At 52.2% G+C, this 18,655-nt stretch overlaps 2 protein-coding genes across 3 annotated transcripts in view; both read left to right on the top strand.

Annotated features, from left to right (window-relative positions):
* The window catches only part of STX1B (syntaxin 1B), a 254,524-nt gene that overhangs the window by 97,713 nt on the left and 138,156 nt on the right, over positions 1-18,655 (top strand). The window lies entirely within an intron of this gene.
* BCL7C (BAF chromatin remodeling complex subunit BCL7C) overlaps positions 1,001-18,655 on the top strand; it is a 35,082-nt gene continuing 17,427 nt past the window's right edge. Inside the window, exons 1-6 of one of the 2 annotated variants that reach the window (XM_066383314.1) lie at positions 1,012-1,407; positions 1,946-2,024; positions 2,550-2,658; positions 2,752-2,913; positions 5,042-5,127; positions 5,674-5,858. In XM_066383314.1, the coding sequence (XP_066239411.1) occupies positions 1,316-1,407; positions 1,946-2,024; positions 2,550-2,658; positions 2,752-2,913; positions 5,042-5,127; positions 5,674-5,799 (654 nt within the window). In that variant the 5' untranslated portion in view covers positions 1,012-1,315 and the 3' untranslated portion in view covers positions 5,800-5,858. Of the gene's footprint in view, positions 1,408-1,945; positions 2,025-2,549; positions 2,659-2,751; positions 2,914-5,041; positions 5,128-5,673; positions 5,859-18,655 lie in introns of those variants that run through there. The other variant, XM_066383315.1, reaches the window with a different exon arrangement.

Raw genomic sequence — 18,655 nt, 5'->3', positions numbered from 1 at the left:
ATCTGCTGGCAAACAGCCCCAAATCAACCAAGACACGCTCATTTTAAATAAAGTTTTACCTGAAGTATAACATTACATAGGGAAAAGTGCAAACATCCATGAATTTTTACAGAGTAAATACGATCGGGGAACCGGCACTAGATTAAGAAACAGAACATGACCAGTTCCCAGAGCCCCCTCTTTAGCCACTCCCAGTCCCAAGAGTGACTGCTATTCTGGCTTGTCACACCATAAATTAGTTTTGTCTGTTTCCATCTTCATATAAACCGAATCATACAGTGTATATATACTCTTGTATCTGACTTCTTTCATGGGACTTGCCCCCCTTGTTGGGTGTAGCGGGACATCATTCTCCTTTCTGTGTCCAAGGTGTGAATAGGATACATACAGCTCCTTTTCCACTCCCCTTTGATGGTTGTTTCTGCTTTGAGGCTATTATATTTAAACAGTGCTGTGAACATTCCGGTAGACGTTTCTTGGTGCGCATACCTATGCGTTTCTGTTGGGTGCTGATAATGTAAGCGTGGAATTGCTGGATCATAGGGTTGGGATGTATTTTGGGCTTCATTGGAAAACTGTTTCCCAAAGTGTCGTTTTTACCAATTTACACTCCCCCAGGAATGAATGAGATCCAGCTGCTTTACTTCTTTGCCTACCCTTGGTGCGGTCAGTCACTGTCATTTTAGCCATTCCAGTGGGTGGAGACACACTAACATGAAGTTTCTGGCACATACTTGCTTGGCACTCAGTTAACAGATTATTGAATGAACGCTAGAAGGAATATAGTTGGACAATGTAGAACTAGACAACCTGGCTGGTGAAGGTGGATACACGCGGCCGCGCGCGCGCGTTCCAAGGACGCCCACGCGCAGCGGACGCACACCCAGGCACAGTCCCTCTAGCTCTCCCGGCGCCCACGTGGTCTGAACGCACACCTCAGTCCTGCGGCGCGCGTCCAGTCGCGGAGCTGACCCCAACCTCCTTCGGGGCGGCGGGCAGGGGGCGCTGCGCGTCCGGGCGCCCCGAGGGGGCGGGCCGGGGCGGGGCGGGGCTGGCCGGTTTCCAGGCCTGGGCTCAGGCCGTCCGCGCTGCAGGGCCGCTCCCGGGACGGGCCCGGGCGGGGCGCAGCGGCAGGAAGCCGGGCGGGGACTCGCGGAGGCGTTGGGGAGCGAGGGAGGGCGCGGCCAACTCCCGGAGGGACGGCAGGCGGAGAGAACGGCGACCCGGCCTGGCGCCGAGCCTGAGCCCGCCGGACGGGAGGCGGCCCAGCCGCGGGCTCGGCCTCGGCCCCGGCCCCAGCCCCAGCCCCGCCAGCATGGCCGGCCGGACCGTGCGGGCTGAGACCCGGAGCCGGGCCAAGGATGACATCAAGAAGGTGATGGCGACTATCGAGAAGGTCCGGAGATGGTGAGCGCTGTCCCGGGGACAGGGACCGGAGATGGCGGGGCCACTCCTCCTCCAAAGGCGGCTACCCTCCCTTCACCAGCGGTGGCCCCAGGTGTTAGGTGCGCCGCCCAGCTGCGCCCTGGATGTACAGGGCTCGGTCCCCCTTCTCCTAGCTACACCCTGGGTCTACAAAGCGTGCTCCCCAGCCGTGTCCTCCCAGAACAGGAGCCCCCCCCCCATTTATGCCCCGCCTCCTAAAGCTTTGACACTCCTCCCTAAGTCCGCCGGGATCCCAAGCCAGGCCCAGAGCCCTGTGCCCCATGCATATACCCTAGGGGTCTGCGAGCCACGGCCCAAGCCGTACTCTTTCACTAGAGGCACCCCCGTGTGTGCCCTGGAGTCTGCAGGGCTCTTTTTGTCCCTCTAACAATGCCCCGTTAGCAAAACTGCCCTTCCTTACGCACCACCCACACCTATGCAGGTATCCCCAGATGTACCCGGCGGCTGGACGGGCTCTCGATTGAGGCTTCTCTGACCTAGTCCCCCCACTGTCCCACAGGGAGAAGCGCTGGGTGACGGTGGGCGACACTTCCCTTCGTATCTTCAAGTGGGTGCCAGTGGTGGACCCCCAGGAAGAGGTGAGCAAGCCCCTCCCCCCACCAGAAGCTGCATCTGTGCGGCCTCAGGCAAGCCCCTCCCCATTCTGACCTCGGGTCCCTACTCTGAGACATCAAATGCAGCAGCAGCCCAGACACATGTTTACAATTATTGCCAACTCCACCCCTTCTCCCTTTTTCTTGCTCCAGACCCTGGAATTCAAGACCTACCCCAAGCCTTGGCTGGTGAGCTCAGTCAGTTAGGGCCTCTTCTGGTAACACCAGGGTTGTGGGTTCGATCTGGGTCAGGGCACAGACAGGAAGGGACCAGTGAGCAAGCACACAACTAAGTGGAACACCAAATGAACGCCTCCTTCTCTCTCTCTCCCTTCCTCTCTCTGTCACTCTAAAATTGATCAATTAAAAAGAAAGAAGCCCTACCCCCAGTGTGCACCACCTCTGTCACCTCATGGGGGCAGGGCCTTTGGTTTCCCTGTGCCTCAGTTGACTTGTAGAAGTGGGGGCTTTGCGGGCGCCAGCTCTGATCCTCCCTCTCCTCATCCCCAGGAGCGAAGGAGGGCTGGTGGTGGTGCTGAGAGGTCCCGAGGCCGGGAGCGGCGCGGCAGGGGCACCAGCCCCCGAGGGGGTGGTCCTCTTATCCTGCTCGATCTCAACGGTATGTAGGGATTCTGGGATGGGGGGGGGGTATGGGATGGCAGGAGGGGACCGGGAACCTCAGGCCCAACCCTCTGGACTTTTGCTCTCGCAGATGAGAACAGTAACCAGAGTTTCCATTCGGAAGGCTCCATGCAAAAGGGCACCGAGCCCAGCCCGGGTGGCACCCCCCAGCCCAGCCGCCCCGCGTCACCTTCCGGACCACCCGAAGGGGTCCCAGAGGAAGCTCAGCCTCCACGGCTAGGCCAGGAGAGAGGTAGGACCAAGTGCCTCCCAGGTGCCCTCCCCTCTCAGTCTTGTCTTCTCCAAAGCTGAAGCCACCAGCTTAGACCTGTACCTGCCCCCATCCTGTGTTGCCTCCTCAGGAGGCCCCCTGACCCCTCTGGAGCCATCACCTTCCTCTTGACTACTCTGGTCTGTTGATAACTCATCACTGTCTGGGATTTTCATGGAAATTTCATCTTTACTCCCTAAAGTATGGGGTCTTTCTCCCTCACTCCCACCTCGTGTCAGTTTCCTGAATGTTGGGTCCATATTGATTTTATTCGTTACTGTATCTCAGAACACCATGCGTACATAGTAGGTGCTCAGTAAATATTTGTTGAGAAATAAATGACTGATATTTCTCAGAGTCATTAATAATAAGTGATATAACAGCTAATACTTATTGAGCTCTGACTGTGTATCTGGCACTCTTCTAAGCATTGTATATGTTTTACTTGATCTCATTTAATCTCCACTACCACCCTCGGAGGGTTCTCTTCACCATTTATAAATGAGAATCTGGAACCCAAAGCTGTCAAATAAGTTGCCCCAGCTCACGCAGCCAGTAAGCCAGCATCCCGGGTGTAAGGCCCTTCCCAGCTTCTCTTTTTTTTTTTGTTTTTTTTTTGTTGTATTTTTCTGAAGCTGGAAACGGGGAGAGACAGTCAGACAGACTCCCGCATGCGCCTGACCGGGATCCACCCGGCACGCCCACCAGGGGCAACGCTCTGCCCCTCTGGGGCATCGCTCTGCAGCGACCAGAGCCACTCTAGCACCTGGGGCAGAGGCCAAGGAGCCATCCCCAGCGCCCGGGCCATCTTTGCTCCAATGGAGCCTTGGCTGCGGGAGGGGAAGAGAGAGACAGAGAGGAAGGGGGGGGGAGGTGGAGAAGCAAATGGGCGCTTCTCCTATGTGCCCTGGCCGGGAATCGAACCCGGGTCCCCCGCACGCCAGGCCAACGCTCTACCGCTGAGCCAACCGGCCAGGGCCTCCCAGCTTCTCTTTCTGCCTTGTAGTCAGTCCCCTGCCTGGTCGGTCCCACCTCCCAACATCGTCTTCTCCCTCCCCAAGCTTGTCATCTCTCCCCCTCACCTGGCTCCAGCCTCCTTGTGGGTCTCCTTCCCTAGAGTCACCTCCCCACAGCTGACGGGAGCAGCTTTTTCTAAAGCACAGGTTTGACGGGGTCACTTTCCTGCTCAAAGACTTCAGGGGCTCCCGATGACCTTTGCCTCCCCAGTTTGGCATACTGGGCCCTTTGGGAACCATCCCCTGCTGACCTCCTCATTTCCTTTCAGAACACTTTGACTTGGGCCTATGGCTGTGTCTAGATTGTGCTGTGCGCTTCTGTACTTTTACTAAAATAAAAGCAGTAACTGGCCCTGGCTGGTGGCTCAGTGGATAGAGCGTCGGCTTAGCGTATGGTTGTCCTGGGTTCGATTCCCGGTCAGGGCACACAGGAGAAGCAAGCATCTGCTTCTCTCCCCCTACCCCCTTCTCTCCCTCTTCCCCTCTTGTAGCCACTCAATTGGTTCGAAGCGTGGCTTCTGGTGCTGAGGATAGCTCAGTACTCGAGCATCGGCCCCAGATGGAGTTGCCGGGGGGATCCGGTCAGGCGCATGCCGGTCTGTCTCACTGTCTCCCCTCTTCTCACTTTATAAAATCAGAAACAAAACAATCACTGGCATTTATTGAGCATTTAACTCTGTGCCAGACACTGTGCTAAGTAAGGGCTTTATCTGTATTATCTCGTGTAATCCTCTCAGTAGGAACTATTCTAATTATCCACATTTTATAGATTGGGAAAATGAGGCCCAGAGAAATTAAGTCATTTGCCCAAGGTTAGGATTTGAACGTAGGCAGTGCAAACTCAGAATCTGTGCTTTCTTAGTACCCGTTTCCTCTGCTGAAAATGTGCTTCCACCTCCCCCTCTGTCTGCCTCCTAACCCGTCGGGATCCCACCTGGATGTCCTTCCGTGTCTTTCTCCGGGGCTGCAGCCAGGAGCTCCTCTCCCTCTGCAGTGCTCCCACGGCCAGGGGCTTGTGTGACTGGTGTTTATGTCCCCTGGTCCGTGCTGTGGCACAGAGCGGCTGCTCAGGGACTGTTACCTTGACGTTCCAGATCCCGGGGGTGTCACCTCAGGCGGCACCGATGAGCCCCCCATGCTGACCAAGGAGGAGCCGGTTCCGGAGTTGCTGGAGGCCGAGGTGAGAGGGGCCAGAAGGCTGCACTCCCAGGTCTTGGAGGGAACGGGGCGGGGGGGGGGCAGCCTAAGGCTTGGGGACTGCACTTTTGAGGCCCAGATGGGGAAGGTAGACCTCGGACACAACTAAAGGCTTAGAGCTGGGTTCTTGGCACTAAAAAGGAAAGGGTGTTTTTAAAAACAAAGTCCTGAGGGCTGGATCAGGTCTGATTTAAGACGATTAAAAGCCTGGAAAGATCATGCTGCTCCTCCAAGTATTAACTTTTTAAATCCTCTACTATACAACTAGCTTAAGAAAGTCCCCCATAAACTTCTGAATTTTCCCACAAGGACTACCTGATGCGTGTCCCAGACATAGCAAATATCAACTTCTTCCCCCCAAACAGTTGGTTGTTTCGGTGCCCTGTTTAATCTGCACCCTGGGTCCCTGGCTCTGGGCTAGACTCGGGTCCGGGAGGGGAGTGGAGTGCGGGCTTTGGAGAAGGTGGAGGCCAGGAGACTGCACTCCGGGTCTGGGTGGAGCTCACGCCTGTCCACCCTTCCTCTCCAGGCCCCCGAAGCTTACCCTGTCTTTGAGCCAGTGCCACCTGTCCCCGAGGCCACCCAGGGTGACACAGAGGACTCAGAGGGCGCCCCCCCACTCAAGCGCATCTGCCCAAATGCCCCCGACCCCTGAGAAGCCGGCCTGCCTTTCCTGCTGCCCCAGGGGCCCCCTGACTTTTTACAAATAAAGACCCTTTTGTAATTTTGTGTCCTGTCATTTCCCCTTCAGGGCTGGGGAGGGTCTTTGGAGACAGTTTTGTCTCATGCTCCAAATTTCTCAGATGGTGTCACCGGAGCTCTCGGAGGATCTTCCTGTAGTCACACCATGAGTCAGATATGGAATGGGGGCTTAAGCCGGGACCCTGCCTCCCCAACACCCCCCGCCCTGCCCTGGGCCCCTTACCTTTAACCCTTCCTGACCTTCAGCCCTCCTCTGGGAATCCAGGGACCTGGGCCCAGCAGTCACCAAAGCTCTGGGCAGCGAGGCCCACAATTCCCATTCATACGCAGGACCATGGAGACCCAGAGGGATGCTGGGGCCTGGGACAACCAACCCCTCTGCTGCCCTCGGGAAGCTACAGCATCGTGCCTCCCTCTTCCCCTTAGCTGTTCCTCCACCAGAGCCCCGCCCCCAGGTTGGGTTGCGTCTTACTCGTCCCCAACTCTATAACCGCCTCCTCCAGCAAGCCTTCCCTGACCCCGGCATGGTCTGTTTCTCCTCTTTTGGGCTTCCACAGTCCTCTGTGCTTCCCTTTGTCTCGGCATTTATCAGGCTGTTCAGGATGGTTGGTTTGTGTGTCTTGTCTTGTTCACTAGGCAGTGGGCTCCTGAGGGCAGAACTTGGTCCCCAGTTTTATTTAGTACCACACTGGGCAGAGAGCAGTCATAGCTACTGTTTGATGAATGAATGAATGAATGGGCTGAGACTATCCAGGAAGGCTTCTCTGAGGAGGTGGCACATGAGCTGAGCCCTGAGGCATGAACCTCAGTGTGGTAGATTTGAAGTAAGAAGTCCTGGGTCAAGTCCTGGCTCTGTTACTCATTAACTGTGTGGCTCTGCATGGGCCATTTCCCTTCTCTGAGCCTTTGTTTGTTCATCTGAGCAATGGGGACAATAACTAGGCCTCATCTGTCCCAGTGGTTTATGGGAATCTTTGAATGATATAAAGCACTTTTATTCACTCTGTGCTTACAAGAGAGTCAGGGTCAGGTGTGTTAGTCCTATTTTTATTCTTAACAAAATGAAAGACTGAGGTTCAGAGAGGACCAAATTGGAACTTTAAAGAACTATTTAAAAATCTCAGGGTGTTAGTGCTAGCGGCTGCAGGATGAGCTGAGCTGGGGAGCTGAGCTGGCCACGGGAGCCAGGTACGCAGTGATGTGCTATGTTCCTTTTCTGTTGTTGCTGAACTGCCACAAATTCAGGGGCTTAAAACAACACAAATTTATTATCTTTCTTATTATCTGGAGGTCAGAGGTCCAAAATTAGTCTTTTTTTTTTTTTTTTTGTGAGAGACAGAAAGGGAGAGATGAGAAGCATCAACTCATAGTTGTGGCACCTTAGTTGTTCATTTATTGATTTCTCATATGTCCCTTGACTGGGGGGCTACAGCAGAGCGAGTGACAACCTTGCTTAAGCCAGCAACCTTGGGCTCAAGCCAGCAACCTTGGGCTCAAGCCAGGGACCTTCGGCTTCAAGCCAGCAACCTTTGGGTTCAAGCCAGCGACCATGGGGTCATGTCTATGATCTCACGCTCAAGCCGGCAACCCCCATGCTCAAGCCGGCGACCTGGGGTTTTGAACCTGGGTCCTCCATATCCCAGTCCGATGCTCTATCCACTGCACCACTGCCTGGTCAGGCTCCCTGCCTTTTTCAGGTTCTCCAGACCACCTGCACTTTCTGTCTTGTGGCCCCACCCTCCGCCGTCAAACCCAGCAGCGTGGCATCTTGCGAACTCTCTCTCTGCTCCCGTCGCCATGCCTCCTCTGCCTCTCCTGCCTCCCTTTAATAAGGACCCTTGGATTACATTGGTCCCCCCTAGATGATCCAGGACAACCTTCCCATCTCAAGGTCCTTAATTTAGTCACATCTGCAAAATCTCACTTGCCAGATAAAGTAGCATAGTTACAAGTTCTGGGATTAGGGCGTGGACATTTGTGGAGGGCATTATTCAGCTACACTGTTTGTGGTAGTAAGCTTAGCCATTTTCTGGGTGTGCGGGTCACCTCATCGTTCCCCTCAACCACCACATGAGTGCTCTGTAAACTGTACAGTGCCTTATATGGGCTAGTAGTACAGTATTATGGCTCAGAATTCAGGCTCTGGGTCTGAATCTCACTGTCTCCATTCACTGTGTTGCCTGCAACAAGTGACTTGACATCTCTGTGCCTCAGTTTTCTCATCTGTAAAAGGGAAATAACAGTAACATTCACCTGCTGAGACTACTGTGAGGATTAGATGAGGCAGCACATGGGGCGAGAGTCCTTGGCTTGGCACACAGTAAATGCTCATTGAATGGCAGCTATTTCCTATGCTCCCTTTTCGTAGATGAGGAGACTGGGGTGTAAAGACAGAGGCCGGAGACTTGCCTGTCAGGGAGGCTGAGCAGCCTCAAAAGGTTAAAGCTTGAGTCTCCCTGACCCCTGGCCTTCTCCTGGTCTCAGGCCCCCTCTGTCCCTTAGCCCAGGCCTGCACAACGCCCACTCACCTCCTTGTGACCTGGTTTGAAAGCCACCTTTTCCATAGCTACATGCCCGATCATCACATTATGCCCACCCCACCCCCTCCCAATATCCTCACTCTCCTTTTGGAAATTCATCTACCCCTTGCTCGGGGGCCCTGGTCCCCCGACCAGAGCTGCTCTTCCCTCCATCACTCTCTCCTCTTCCTGGCCCCTTAAATATCTTTTGCCCTGGCCTAGCTCTTCTCCCAGCTGTGTCCCACCTACTCTTTGAACAAATGGTTCCCAAGTCTGTCTCCAAGTTCTGCCCCCTACCATCGACTCAAAGGGCAAATGCTGCCCGACCTGTGGTGGCGCAGTGGATAAAGCATCTACCTGGAACACTGAGGTCACCGGTTCGAAACCCCAGGCTTGCCAAGTCAAGGCACATACTAGAAGCAACTATGAGTTGATGCTTCCCACTTCTCCCTCCACCCCCCCTTTTCTCTCTCCTCTCTCTAAAATCAATAAATAAAATCTTTTAAAAAATGTAGCAAACAGCAATTTCTTTCAAGACTTCCCCATTGGGATGTCCCACAGACCTTCAGCCAATCATCCTCGTCCTCCTCCCAACCTGTTTCCACCATCCTGTGCCGAGGAATGGCCCCATAATACCAGGAGTTGGCCAAGATGGTAGCACCCAGAAGTCAGAGTCAACATCCAGTGTGCTGTCAGGCCCTGCTGAGCCTTTGTCCTAGATCATCCTCCCCTCAGCCCCTTCCTCTAGGGCCCTACTGCTTTCTAGGTGCCTCCCTGTGGTTTCCCGGCTTCACTCTCGCCCGCCCCCAATCCATTCTCCGCCCAGCATCTGGGTGGTTTTGGAAAGCCGTATCTGGCCTGATCGGTGGCGGTGCAACGGTTAGAGCTGGGACACTGAGGACTGTTTCAAAACCCTGAGGTCACCAGCTTGAGTGCAAGCTCACCCATCTTGAGCACAGGCTCACCAGCTTGAGCGCGGGGTCGCTGGCTTGAGCATGGGATCATGTCGGTATCAAGCAGTCAGTGGCTGGGCTTGAGCCCCCTGTCAAGGCACATACGAGAAGCAATGAATGAACAACTAAAATGATGCAACTACGAGTTGATGCTTCTCATCTCTCCCTTCCTGTCTCTCTCTCAAAAAAAATAAAAAATAAAAACCCACAAACAAAATCCCCCGAATCCATTCATGGCGCTGCCCTGGGTTAGAACCCTGCAGTTCTCATTACCTGCAGGGTGGAGCCCACACTCCGATACTTCCACCCTGCTCAGCTACCCTGGGAACTGCTTAAAATTGCCCCCAAATGTGCTCTGCTGCTTTTCACCTTTAAGGGCTTTTTCGTGCTGTTTGCTCTGCTGGGAGTGAGGATATTGGGAGGGGGCGGGGCGGGCATAATGTGACGATCGGGCATGTAGCTATGGAAAAGGTGGCTTTCAAACCAGGTCACAAGGAGGTGAGTGGGCGTTGTGCAGGCCTGGGCTAAGGGACAGAGGGGGCCTGAGACCAGGAGAAGGCCAGGGGTCAGGGAGACTCAAGCTTTAGCTTTTCGAGGCTGCTCAGCCTCCCTGACAGGCAAGTCTCCGGCTTCTGTCTTTACACCCCAGTCTCCTCGCCTGGCAGATGTCTTCTTGTTTTTCAAACCTCTGCTTCCTTCTGGGGGTCTCTCTTTTCATGCGCTGTGCCCCTCCTCTGCCATTTCATGGAGCACCTGTTATTGCCTTGTGATGGTCTGTGTTTGCTTTGGCACCGGACTGTGAGCCCCACAAGGGAGGGGAATTCGTGTATTCATAGTAACATGGATTGTGCGCTTACTGTTTGCTGGGTACTTTTTAGGCCCCGGGATAGAGCATAAACTAAACAGAAAAATATCTCTGCCTTCGTGGAGCTTATTTTCAGTAAATTATATCATATGTAGGAAATTATAACTACTTAAAAAATTTTTTTTTTACTTATTGATTTCAGCGAGAGAGAGAGGAAGAGAAAGACAGGAACATCTATCTGTTCCTGTGTGTGCCCTGATCAGGGACCGAACCAGCAACCTCTGTGCTTCGGGACAATGCTGTAACCAACCAAGCTATCCAGCCAGGTCTAGTTATAACTACTTTTAAAAAATAGAGTAAGGAGCCTGACCAGGCAGGTGGTGGCGCCATGGATAGAGTGTTGGCTTGGGATGCTGAGAACCCAGGTTCAAAACCCTAAGGTTGCGGGCTTGAACGCAGTTTCACCCGGCTTGAGTGCGGCGTTGTGCCGGCCTGAGCAGGGGATCATAGACAGGAGCTCAAAGTTACCGGCTTGGCTGGGGCCTCCCACCCCCGTCAAGGCACATACAAGAAAGCAATCAATGAACAACTAAGGTGCCACAACTACGAGTTGATGCTTCTCATCTCCCTCTCTCTCTCTCTCTCTCTCTCTCTCTCTCACTGAAAATAAAATAGAGTAAGGAAGATGAGGAAAGAGTGGATTGCAGTTTTAAATAGGAGCTCAGGGGAGGCTCTTACTGAGAGACATTTGAGGAAAAGCTTGTGACGTGTTGTGGAACTGTGCACCTGAAAACCTGTGTAATTTTCTTAACCAGCGTCACCCCAGTAAAGTCCATAAAAAGAAAAAGAAAGAAAAGACTGAAGAAAGCTTGAAGGAGGTAAGGGAGAGAGCCACCAGCTGCCTGGGGGAGAGCATTCTGGGCAGAAGGAGCAGTCCTGGGGGGGAGGCGGAAGGGGGGAGGGTGGGGGAGGGGAGATGGGGGGGACTGAACTTGGGTCAGGTCTGGGGGGGCCTCACGGGCAAGGCAGGCCCAGAATCTGCCATTCAGACTTGGAGAATAAAAGAGGATGATATGTTTATAATTATGCCCAGATAACAGCTGAACCCTGGGAGAACCGGAATGTATTGTCATTCTGTTGGAGGCCATTGTTAGGACTTTGGCTTTTACTCTGGGGGAGAGGAAGAGCTACTGAAGGGGTCTGAGCAGAGGAGTGACACGATCAGACTTAGATTTTTTTCTCCTAATATTTTATTATAAAAAGTTTTAAAACTACAGCAAAGTTGGCAGAAGGGTACAGGTAGCACCCATATATACTCACCCCCTGGATTCTATTAACATCTCACAGCATTTGCTTGATCACATATCTATTTCAAAATAAGTTGCCGTGGTACACTTCCCGAACAGTTCAGCGTGCACGTCATTAGCCAGAGTTCAGTATTTATTTAGTTCGGTTTTTCTCTTTTCCCTTGAGGCAAAATATTCATTGTAATGAAATGCCCAGATGTTAACTGTATGATTCAGGGAGTTTCAACAAACGCATACCTCCACATAACACAGGCCCTTATCGAATACATCGCTTTCTTCCCCCAATTCCGTTGCCCCCTCCCACCCCAACTTCCCCGAGGCAACCCTTGTTCTGACTTCGGTTTGATTAGGTCAACCTGGCTGAGAACTTCATGGGCATGGAATTATACAGCATGGATTCACTGCATCTACTCTCTTTCACTCAGCGGAATGTTTTTCAGTGTCATCTGTACTGCTGCTTGGATCACTAGCTTGTTCCTTCCAGCTGCTCAGCGGCATTGCATAGACTTGGGTTTGACCCTGGATCACTAGCTTGTTCCTTTCAGCTGCTCAGCGGCATTGCATAGACTTGGGTTTGACCCTGAATCACTAGCTTGTTCCTTCCAGCTGCTCAGCGGCATTGCATAGACTTGGGTTTGACCCTGGATCACCAGCTTGTTCCTTCCAGCTGCTCAGCGGCATTGCATAGACTTGGGTTTGACTTGGCTCGCTCTCCCCATCAGTGGGGAACAGACGGGTCTAAGCCCTCTCCCTGTTTCCAGCTTCCTCTACCAGCCTGTCAAGCCTGGAGCTCAGAGCCCCGGGGAGTGCCCCTCAAGGGGACAGAGGACGCTTTCCCAGGGAACTTCCTAGGGTGTAGAGTCTGTAGCATTAGTCCCCCAGAAATCCGGGGAGACAGAGCTGTAGCAGGGGCAGGACCTAGGGTGATGAAGCGGCCTGGTCTGCCCAGACCTTTCAAGTTCCATGTCCCAAGAAACCCCTCAGTCCTGGGCAAACTGGCAGGGTTGGTCACCCAGGCAAGGGTCCAGCCACAGCCCCCTTCTCGCCCCAGACTGCACTCTCTTCCTCCTGAGGACTGACTTTCCTGAAACTCTAAACTGGTCTGCTCCTTCCCTGTTCTAAAACTTCCCAAGGTTCTCCATGCCTTTGCCTGGCAACCCAGAGGATATGGAGGCATACCTCAGACTTTGCAGGTTCCGTTCCAGACCACAATAATAAAGCAATTATCACAAGAAGTGCGACATAATCTTTGCTGGTGGGGGGTCTTGCCTTCCATTTGTAAAAAATGCTACACCCCTGACCTGCCGCACAATGAAGTGAGGCATGCCTGTATTCAGCCAACAGCAGTGGGTCTCAAACTCTGCTGCACATTGGACCGCCCTGGGCTTATGACATCTGATGTCTACCCCCAGGTCCCAAGCATGGGAGGTGACTTGGGCATTGGGAGTTTTATAAATGCTCCACAAGTGATGCTAATACGCTGCAAAGTTTGGGAACCACTGGCCTATGGATATGATTTGCTTGGCTTACATGGTGTTGAATAGACTGCAAACATTTAAAATCAAGTCATTTCCTATAAGAAAAAGCCCAAACTCTCAGCTCCCTTCACAAAGCTGATGGTCTGAGACTGTGAGGCTGCCTCAGAGTGCGGTAATCACCAGGGTAGGAGGGGGAGCACCAGCTGCCCCGGAGACAGCCTGCGTTTCTGGTCCCCGGTGGCCACAGCCGCACCACTTAGTGTCTTAGTCTTCTTTCTGCTCATTGGCATGGCCTCTGGGCTGATGCCTGAGCCTGGCAGCCAGGCATTCCGAGGCTTCCAGGTGCAGGCCTCTGCTGGCCTCCTCTGCCTCTTCCCTTGCTATTCCAGCATGCTCATGGCACTTCCTGCCCTGCGGCCGCATGGGCCTCCTGTTTCCCCTGGACTTTTGCCTTTGCCTCTGCCTCTGTGGCTCTCCCACCAAACTCCTTCTTGTGGCAGACGAAACCCTGCCTGCTCAGTGTGGCCCCTGCCCATCTCTCTTGCCCCTTTCACCTTACCGTAAAACACACAGGACTTGGCACACTGAGGAGTTCTTTTTTTTTTTTTTTTAATTTTACTTATTTATTTTTAGAGAGGGAGAGAGAGAGACAGAGAGAGAGAAGGGGGGAGGAGCTGGAAGCATCAACTCCCATATGTGCCTTGACCAGGCAAGCCCAGGGTTTCGAACCGGCGACCTTAGCATTTCCAGGTCGATGCTTTATCCACTGTGCCACCACAGGTCAGGCACTGAGGAGTTCTTGTCTCAGCACCTGCTGTTCCCTTGCCTGGTTAACTCTTCCCTTCCACCTTCTTCCTGGCCAATGCCTACACACCTTTCAGGCCTTGGCTTGGATCTCGCCTCCTTCGGGAAGTTTCCCTGGCCCTCAAACTGGGTCAGGTCCTCTCTTTTGCTTGACATCTCACTTCCTTTGCTAGAATAAGATCACATTGTTCATCTGTCCTCCTAGGGCCTAGAGGACTGCCTGGGAAATAGAAGGTGCTCATTAATGACAAATCAATAAGAGAACGAAGGCAAACACATCTCCCTTTCTCTACTGGAAAAGTCTGCTCCTCTCCTGCTTACCTGTCTATGATAGTGTTCAACTTTGTTCTCTCAAAAGACCCAAACCCTCACCGAGCTCAAGCCCCTCTCACAGCGGGCCCACTGGGTGCCCAGACTCACCCTGTGGTTGCTTCCCCAGTTTCAGAATGCATGATTGAAGCAGGCAAGCTCAGCAGTGGGCAGCACCCCCACCTCAGTGACGGGGTCTCCGTGCCACTGGGAAGGTGGACTGTGTCTGGTTGGTGATTCAGGGCCCTACACAGGGCAGACAGGGACAGGAACTGACTTTCCATTCCCTTACATTTGTCTATTGATTTTCAGTCCGCAATGCTTTCTCAGCCGGTCCCAGCGGGCTCTTCTCCCTCTCCTCCGGTCAGGTCAGCTCAGCTAAGCTCAGCTCAGCTCGGGGAGGGAGCTGCGGGGAAGGGTCAAGACGCAGGACAGGAACAGGCTTTTCCGGGCTCAGCTGACTTGTACTGAGTGATCTTGGATACGTCACTTACCCCTTTAGACCTTATCTGTCTCATCTGAAACATGGAGCCAATAACCTGGACCTCCTGTCCGGGCCATCCATCTGTGAACCGTGCCAGGAGCAGCCGGCATCTGAGAGGCTCTGTGTAAACCAAGTTGATGTCAAGTGACTGTCTGTTGCCAACCTTTAATTTTTAGACTCAGCGGTAGGATCGTTGGCACACTGGGAAATTTAGGGAAACGCAGTGCCAAAGAACAGAAGGTAAAACTGGAACGTGTACTAACCCCAGCTGAGGTTTTAATGTACATCTTTTAAGATATTGTGAGGCGGTTGGGATAAATGAAAACAGCTGCAAATGGGCCGCCTGTGCCGGGTTCAGCAGCTGTGTGACTTCACGTAGAAGGGACCCTACTCTCCTCGCACGAACCTTTGTGAAGCTACCGGGAAACAAAGGAGGGCGCCGCGGCGCCCAGAGGGTTAAGGGCAGCGAGCGCCACGCCTGGCGTCCTAGAGAGGTCGCGGGCGGACTTCCGGCGCCGGGAGGCCCGCCGCCTAACGGAGGGCGGGCTCTGGAGCGGGGCGGCCGGCGCGATGTTGGCGGTGCCCGGGCTCTCCGCCTGCGGAACGGGGCTGCTTGCCTGGCCGGCCGACGTCCTCCCCGCGCTGTGGCGGCATGCGGGGGCTCACCTCGGCCGGGCCCCTGCCGACGCGTCGCCTCCCCCGAGCTCCGGACTGGCAGTTCTGACTTTGGGGCAGCGTTTGAGCCCCTCGGGTCCTTGGTTTCCCCGGTCGTAATGCTGGCGTGAGGACGGTTCCCCGTGGTCGGCCGAGGAGAGGACAGTCGGTTTCTTTTCAGTTGCACCTTGGAATCCACGGTGTCCCCATTATATAGATAGGGAAGCTGAGACCCAGAAAGAAGTGACTTTGGAATAGCAAAGGCATGCTTTCCCCCTAGCTTATCCCGTCTGGGCGGAGGCGTGGCTCTCGGCCACATCCCTGGAGTGCCAGCGCTGCTTCTCCCAGAGCCTAAGGCTAGTTCTCACCAGAGCCACGGGTACGGGAAAGGGGCCGGGCGGGGAGCGGGTCTGCCTCAGGCTCGCCTGCAGGTGTGTCCTCGGTTCTTGATGGCGTGCAGGAAAGATGTCACAATAGGAGTCCAGGTGATTGTGAGGGTATGTTTATTAAAGATGGGGACAGTGACACAAAGGAAGGGCTTAAGGTGTAAGTCTAACAGGAAAGACCCTCAGCAGGGCTCTGCTTTGGCTCTCAAGGAACAGTGTAGGAAAGAGAGGAGCCCAGGTTGGCTGCTTTATTTAGCTAATCGGAAAGTTAGAGGAAAAGGGGGCCCTTGGAGACAGGTTCATGGGGTGAGCCTGGGAGGAGCTGCCGCTGCCCGCTGCTCTCCTTGGCTTGCAAGTCTGTGGAGTGAAAGGCAGAGACCGCGGGACGAACGTAAAATACTCGGCTGATGTGTTCCAAAAAACGTTTGTTTTAAAATCGCTTGGAGTGGGAAAAAAAAAAAAATCGCTTGGGGTAAGCGGACTGAAACCCAAGGATGTCAGCCCCAGCTGCTAGAGCAAGCCTTAGATAGAGGGGTTGTTGCAAGCATTTGCGAGCATGTGGTCCTTGCACCTGGATAAGTTCAGATTCGCATATCGGGGGAGTTTTTGTTGCCTTGGTTACTACTGATTTACGGTGGGGAATTCTGCTGCAGAGACAAGTTCTCTTTTTTGTTCTGGCTTAGGGCTTAATCAGCTGGTCCTTTCTGGTTGGTGTCCTTGGTAAGTTTTGAAGACAGCCAAGAGGTCAGTCTCCCAGAAATAGCAGGGACCTGAGCCTGTAACTAGGTTTCTACAAACAACTATTGTGATTTAAACTCCCCTAATGGTCAGGTCTCTCCCCAATGCAAGCTTTCTCAGACATTCCTGCTAAGGTAAACTTTTGCTCCATTTCAAAGTGAAAGCCAGACAGCTATTAAGAGAGAGAATAGCAAGCAAATTAACCTTACAGAATGTTTGGGTGAGTAGAGTATGAATTTTACAGGGGCTAATTTAACCCTAACATGTGGACCCTAAGGGTTTAGGAAAAACAAAGTAAAAAGTTCCTGATGCCTGAGAAAAGGCATGGGCATACTCCAGAGAGAGGGGATGCTGGTAGCCTTTGTCTTGAGGGGTTTTCTCTCTCTTTAGGGGGTAATCTTAGGGGAGGGTTTCAGCAGAATATTCATCAGCTTTCCAGGTGTGTCCTTGAATGTGTGGATTCATCAAAATGAGTGTCTAGAGCCAGGCGGTGGCACAGTGGATAAAGTCTAGAAATCTCAAGGTTGCTGACTTGAGTGCAGGCTCATCGGCTTGAGCGTGGGATCATAGACATGACCCTGTGGTGGCTGGCTTGAGCCCAAAGGTCACTGGCTTAAAGCTCAACGTTGCTGGCTTGAGCAAGGGGGTCACTGGCTCAGCTGGAGCCTCTTGGTCAAGGCAGATATGAGAAAGCAATCAGTGAACAACTAAAGTGCTGCAACTACAAGATGATGCTTACTAATCTCTCTCCTTTCCTGTCTGTCTCTCTCTCTTAAAACCAAATAAACAAACAAAAAAAACCTAAAGGCCACCTCTACCAATTGGAAGGTGGGAGTGGTAGGTCTCTGCTACCTTTTGTACTTCCTGTGGCTCTTCAGATCATTTGGGGATATGAAGTAGGTATTCAGGATAGCTTCACTCCCCAGGTCCTCAGGGGGTGTCTAGGTGTTGTACTGTCTTAAACATTCTTGCAGTCTTTCTGTGAAGGTAAAGGATTCTCGCTGGCCTCTAGTTCAATGTTTCTAACTTTGCCCCAGTTTGCAGGGCAACACCAGGTGGCCTTCATTCACCCCTTCAGCAGTAGGCTTGGGGTGTTCTCTTCAAGGGCAACATGTGGTTGTCATCTGGTAGCTTTACTTACTTACAGTAACTAAAGGAAACAGGATTCACACCCAAAGCTCTTTCTCGTTCTCCCCAAGGGAGGCTACACTTGGTTAATTAATGTTGATTCCTTCTTTGCATCGGGTAGGGTTCAAGTCAACTCATCTGAATAAAGCTGCTGTCCGAAATACTGTGCTACATTTCAACACTTAGCAAATTTAGCATTTGGTAAGAACCAGGCAGCCCCAGCCAGATAGCTCAGTTGGTTAAAGCATTGTCCTGAAACTCAAAGGTTGCCAGTTTAATCCCTGGTCAGGGCACATAACAGGAACAGATAGATGTTCTTGTCTCTCTCTCACTTGCTAAAATCAGTTAAAAAAAAGAAAAGAAAAAAGAATCAGGCAGACCTTAAGAACGTTTTCCTATGTAACAGTTCAGGAATTAGAGCATTTTAGGACATTTGAGGAAGGGGCCATTATTCTGCCTGTTGCAGTTATGAAATGTCATTCACATGCATAAACATTTATAGGAAAATACCTTAGTGTAGGATTATTAAACAAAATATCCTCATTGCTGGAAGTTCAGCAATACCCCTCCCCCTCAACCATGGGATTTGTTTGCATTTGCCTGAAATATTTTTTGTCCATCTATTTATTTGAAACATTTTTGTTACTTTATCTTATGTGTGCTTCCTCTAAATTTCTTATAGCTAGATTACAGAAATAATTTATTCCGACAGGCTGTGTTTTCTAGTAGATTAATTCATATTTATTGCAACAACCAACATACTTTATCCCCCCACATTATTTTACATTTACTATTTATTTTTCACTAACATTCTCCTGCTTGCTTTTTTTTCTTTTTCAACTTTTGTGGGCTTGGTCAAGCTTAGCCCACCCCGTTAAACTGCTTGCGCTTAAACAGTTCTCTTTCCTAACTCTCAGAATTGTTCTTAAATTGTTGTGTCAGTACATGGTAATAACCCTACTTCTTCACCAAAGTGTCTTACTTGCCCATGCCTCCAAAACCTCCTGAAAGTGAACATCTTTAGAATGCTTTTAACTTCCCTACTCTCCTTACTCCTGGAGTTTTACTTACTAAGATAACTTACAGTTTTTGGTGCTAGTCTATAATTGGGTTTTTCATTAACTTAATCACTAGGGGAGAGTCCTTACTTACTTTTAAATCGCAGATTCCCAGTCTACCTTGTACCATTCAAACCAAGCTCTCCATCACTACCGAATTTCCGGAGCGCCTCCCTCAGAAAGGGC

This window comes from Saccopteryx leptura, chromosome 4, assembly GCF_036850995.1.
Source record: "Saccopteryx leptura isolate mSacLep1 chromosome 4, mSacLep1_pri_phased_curated, whole genome shotgun sequence".
NCBI lineage: Eukaryota > Metazoa > Chordata > Mammalia > Chiroptera > Emballonuridae > Saccopteryx > Saccopteryx leptura.
This window is presented reverse-complemented; position numbering and strand designations above follow the sequence as displayed.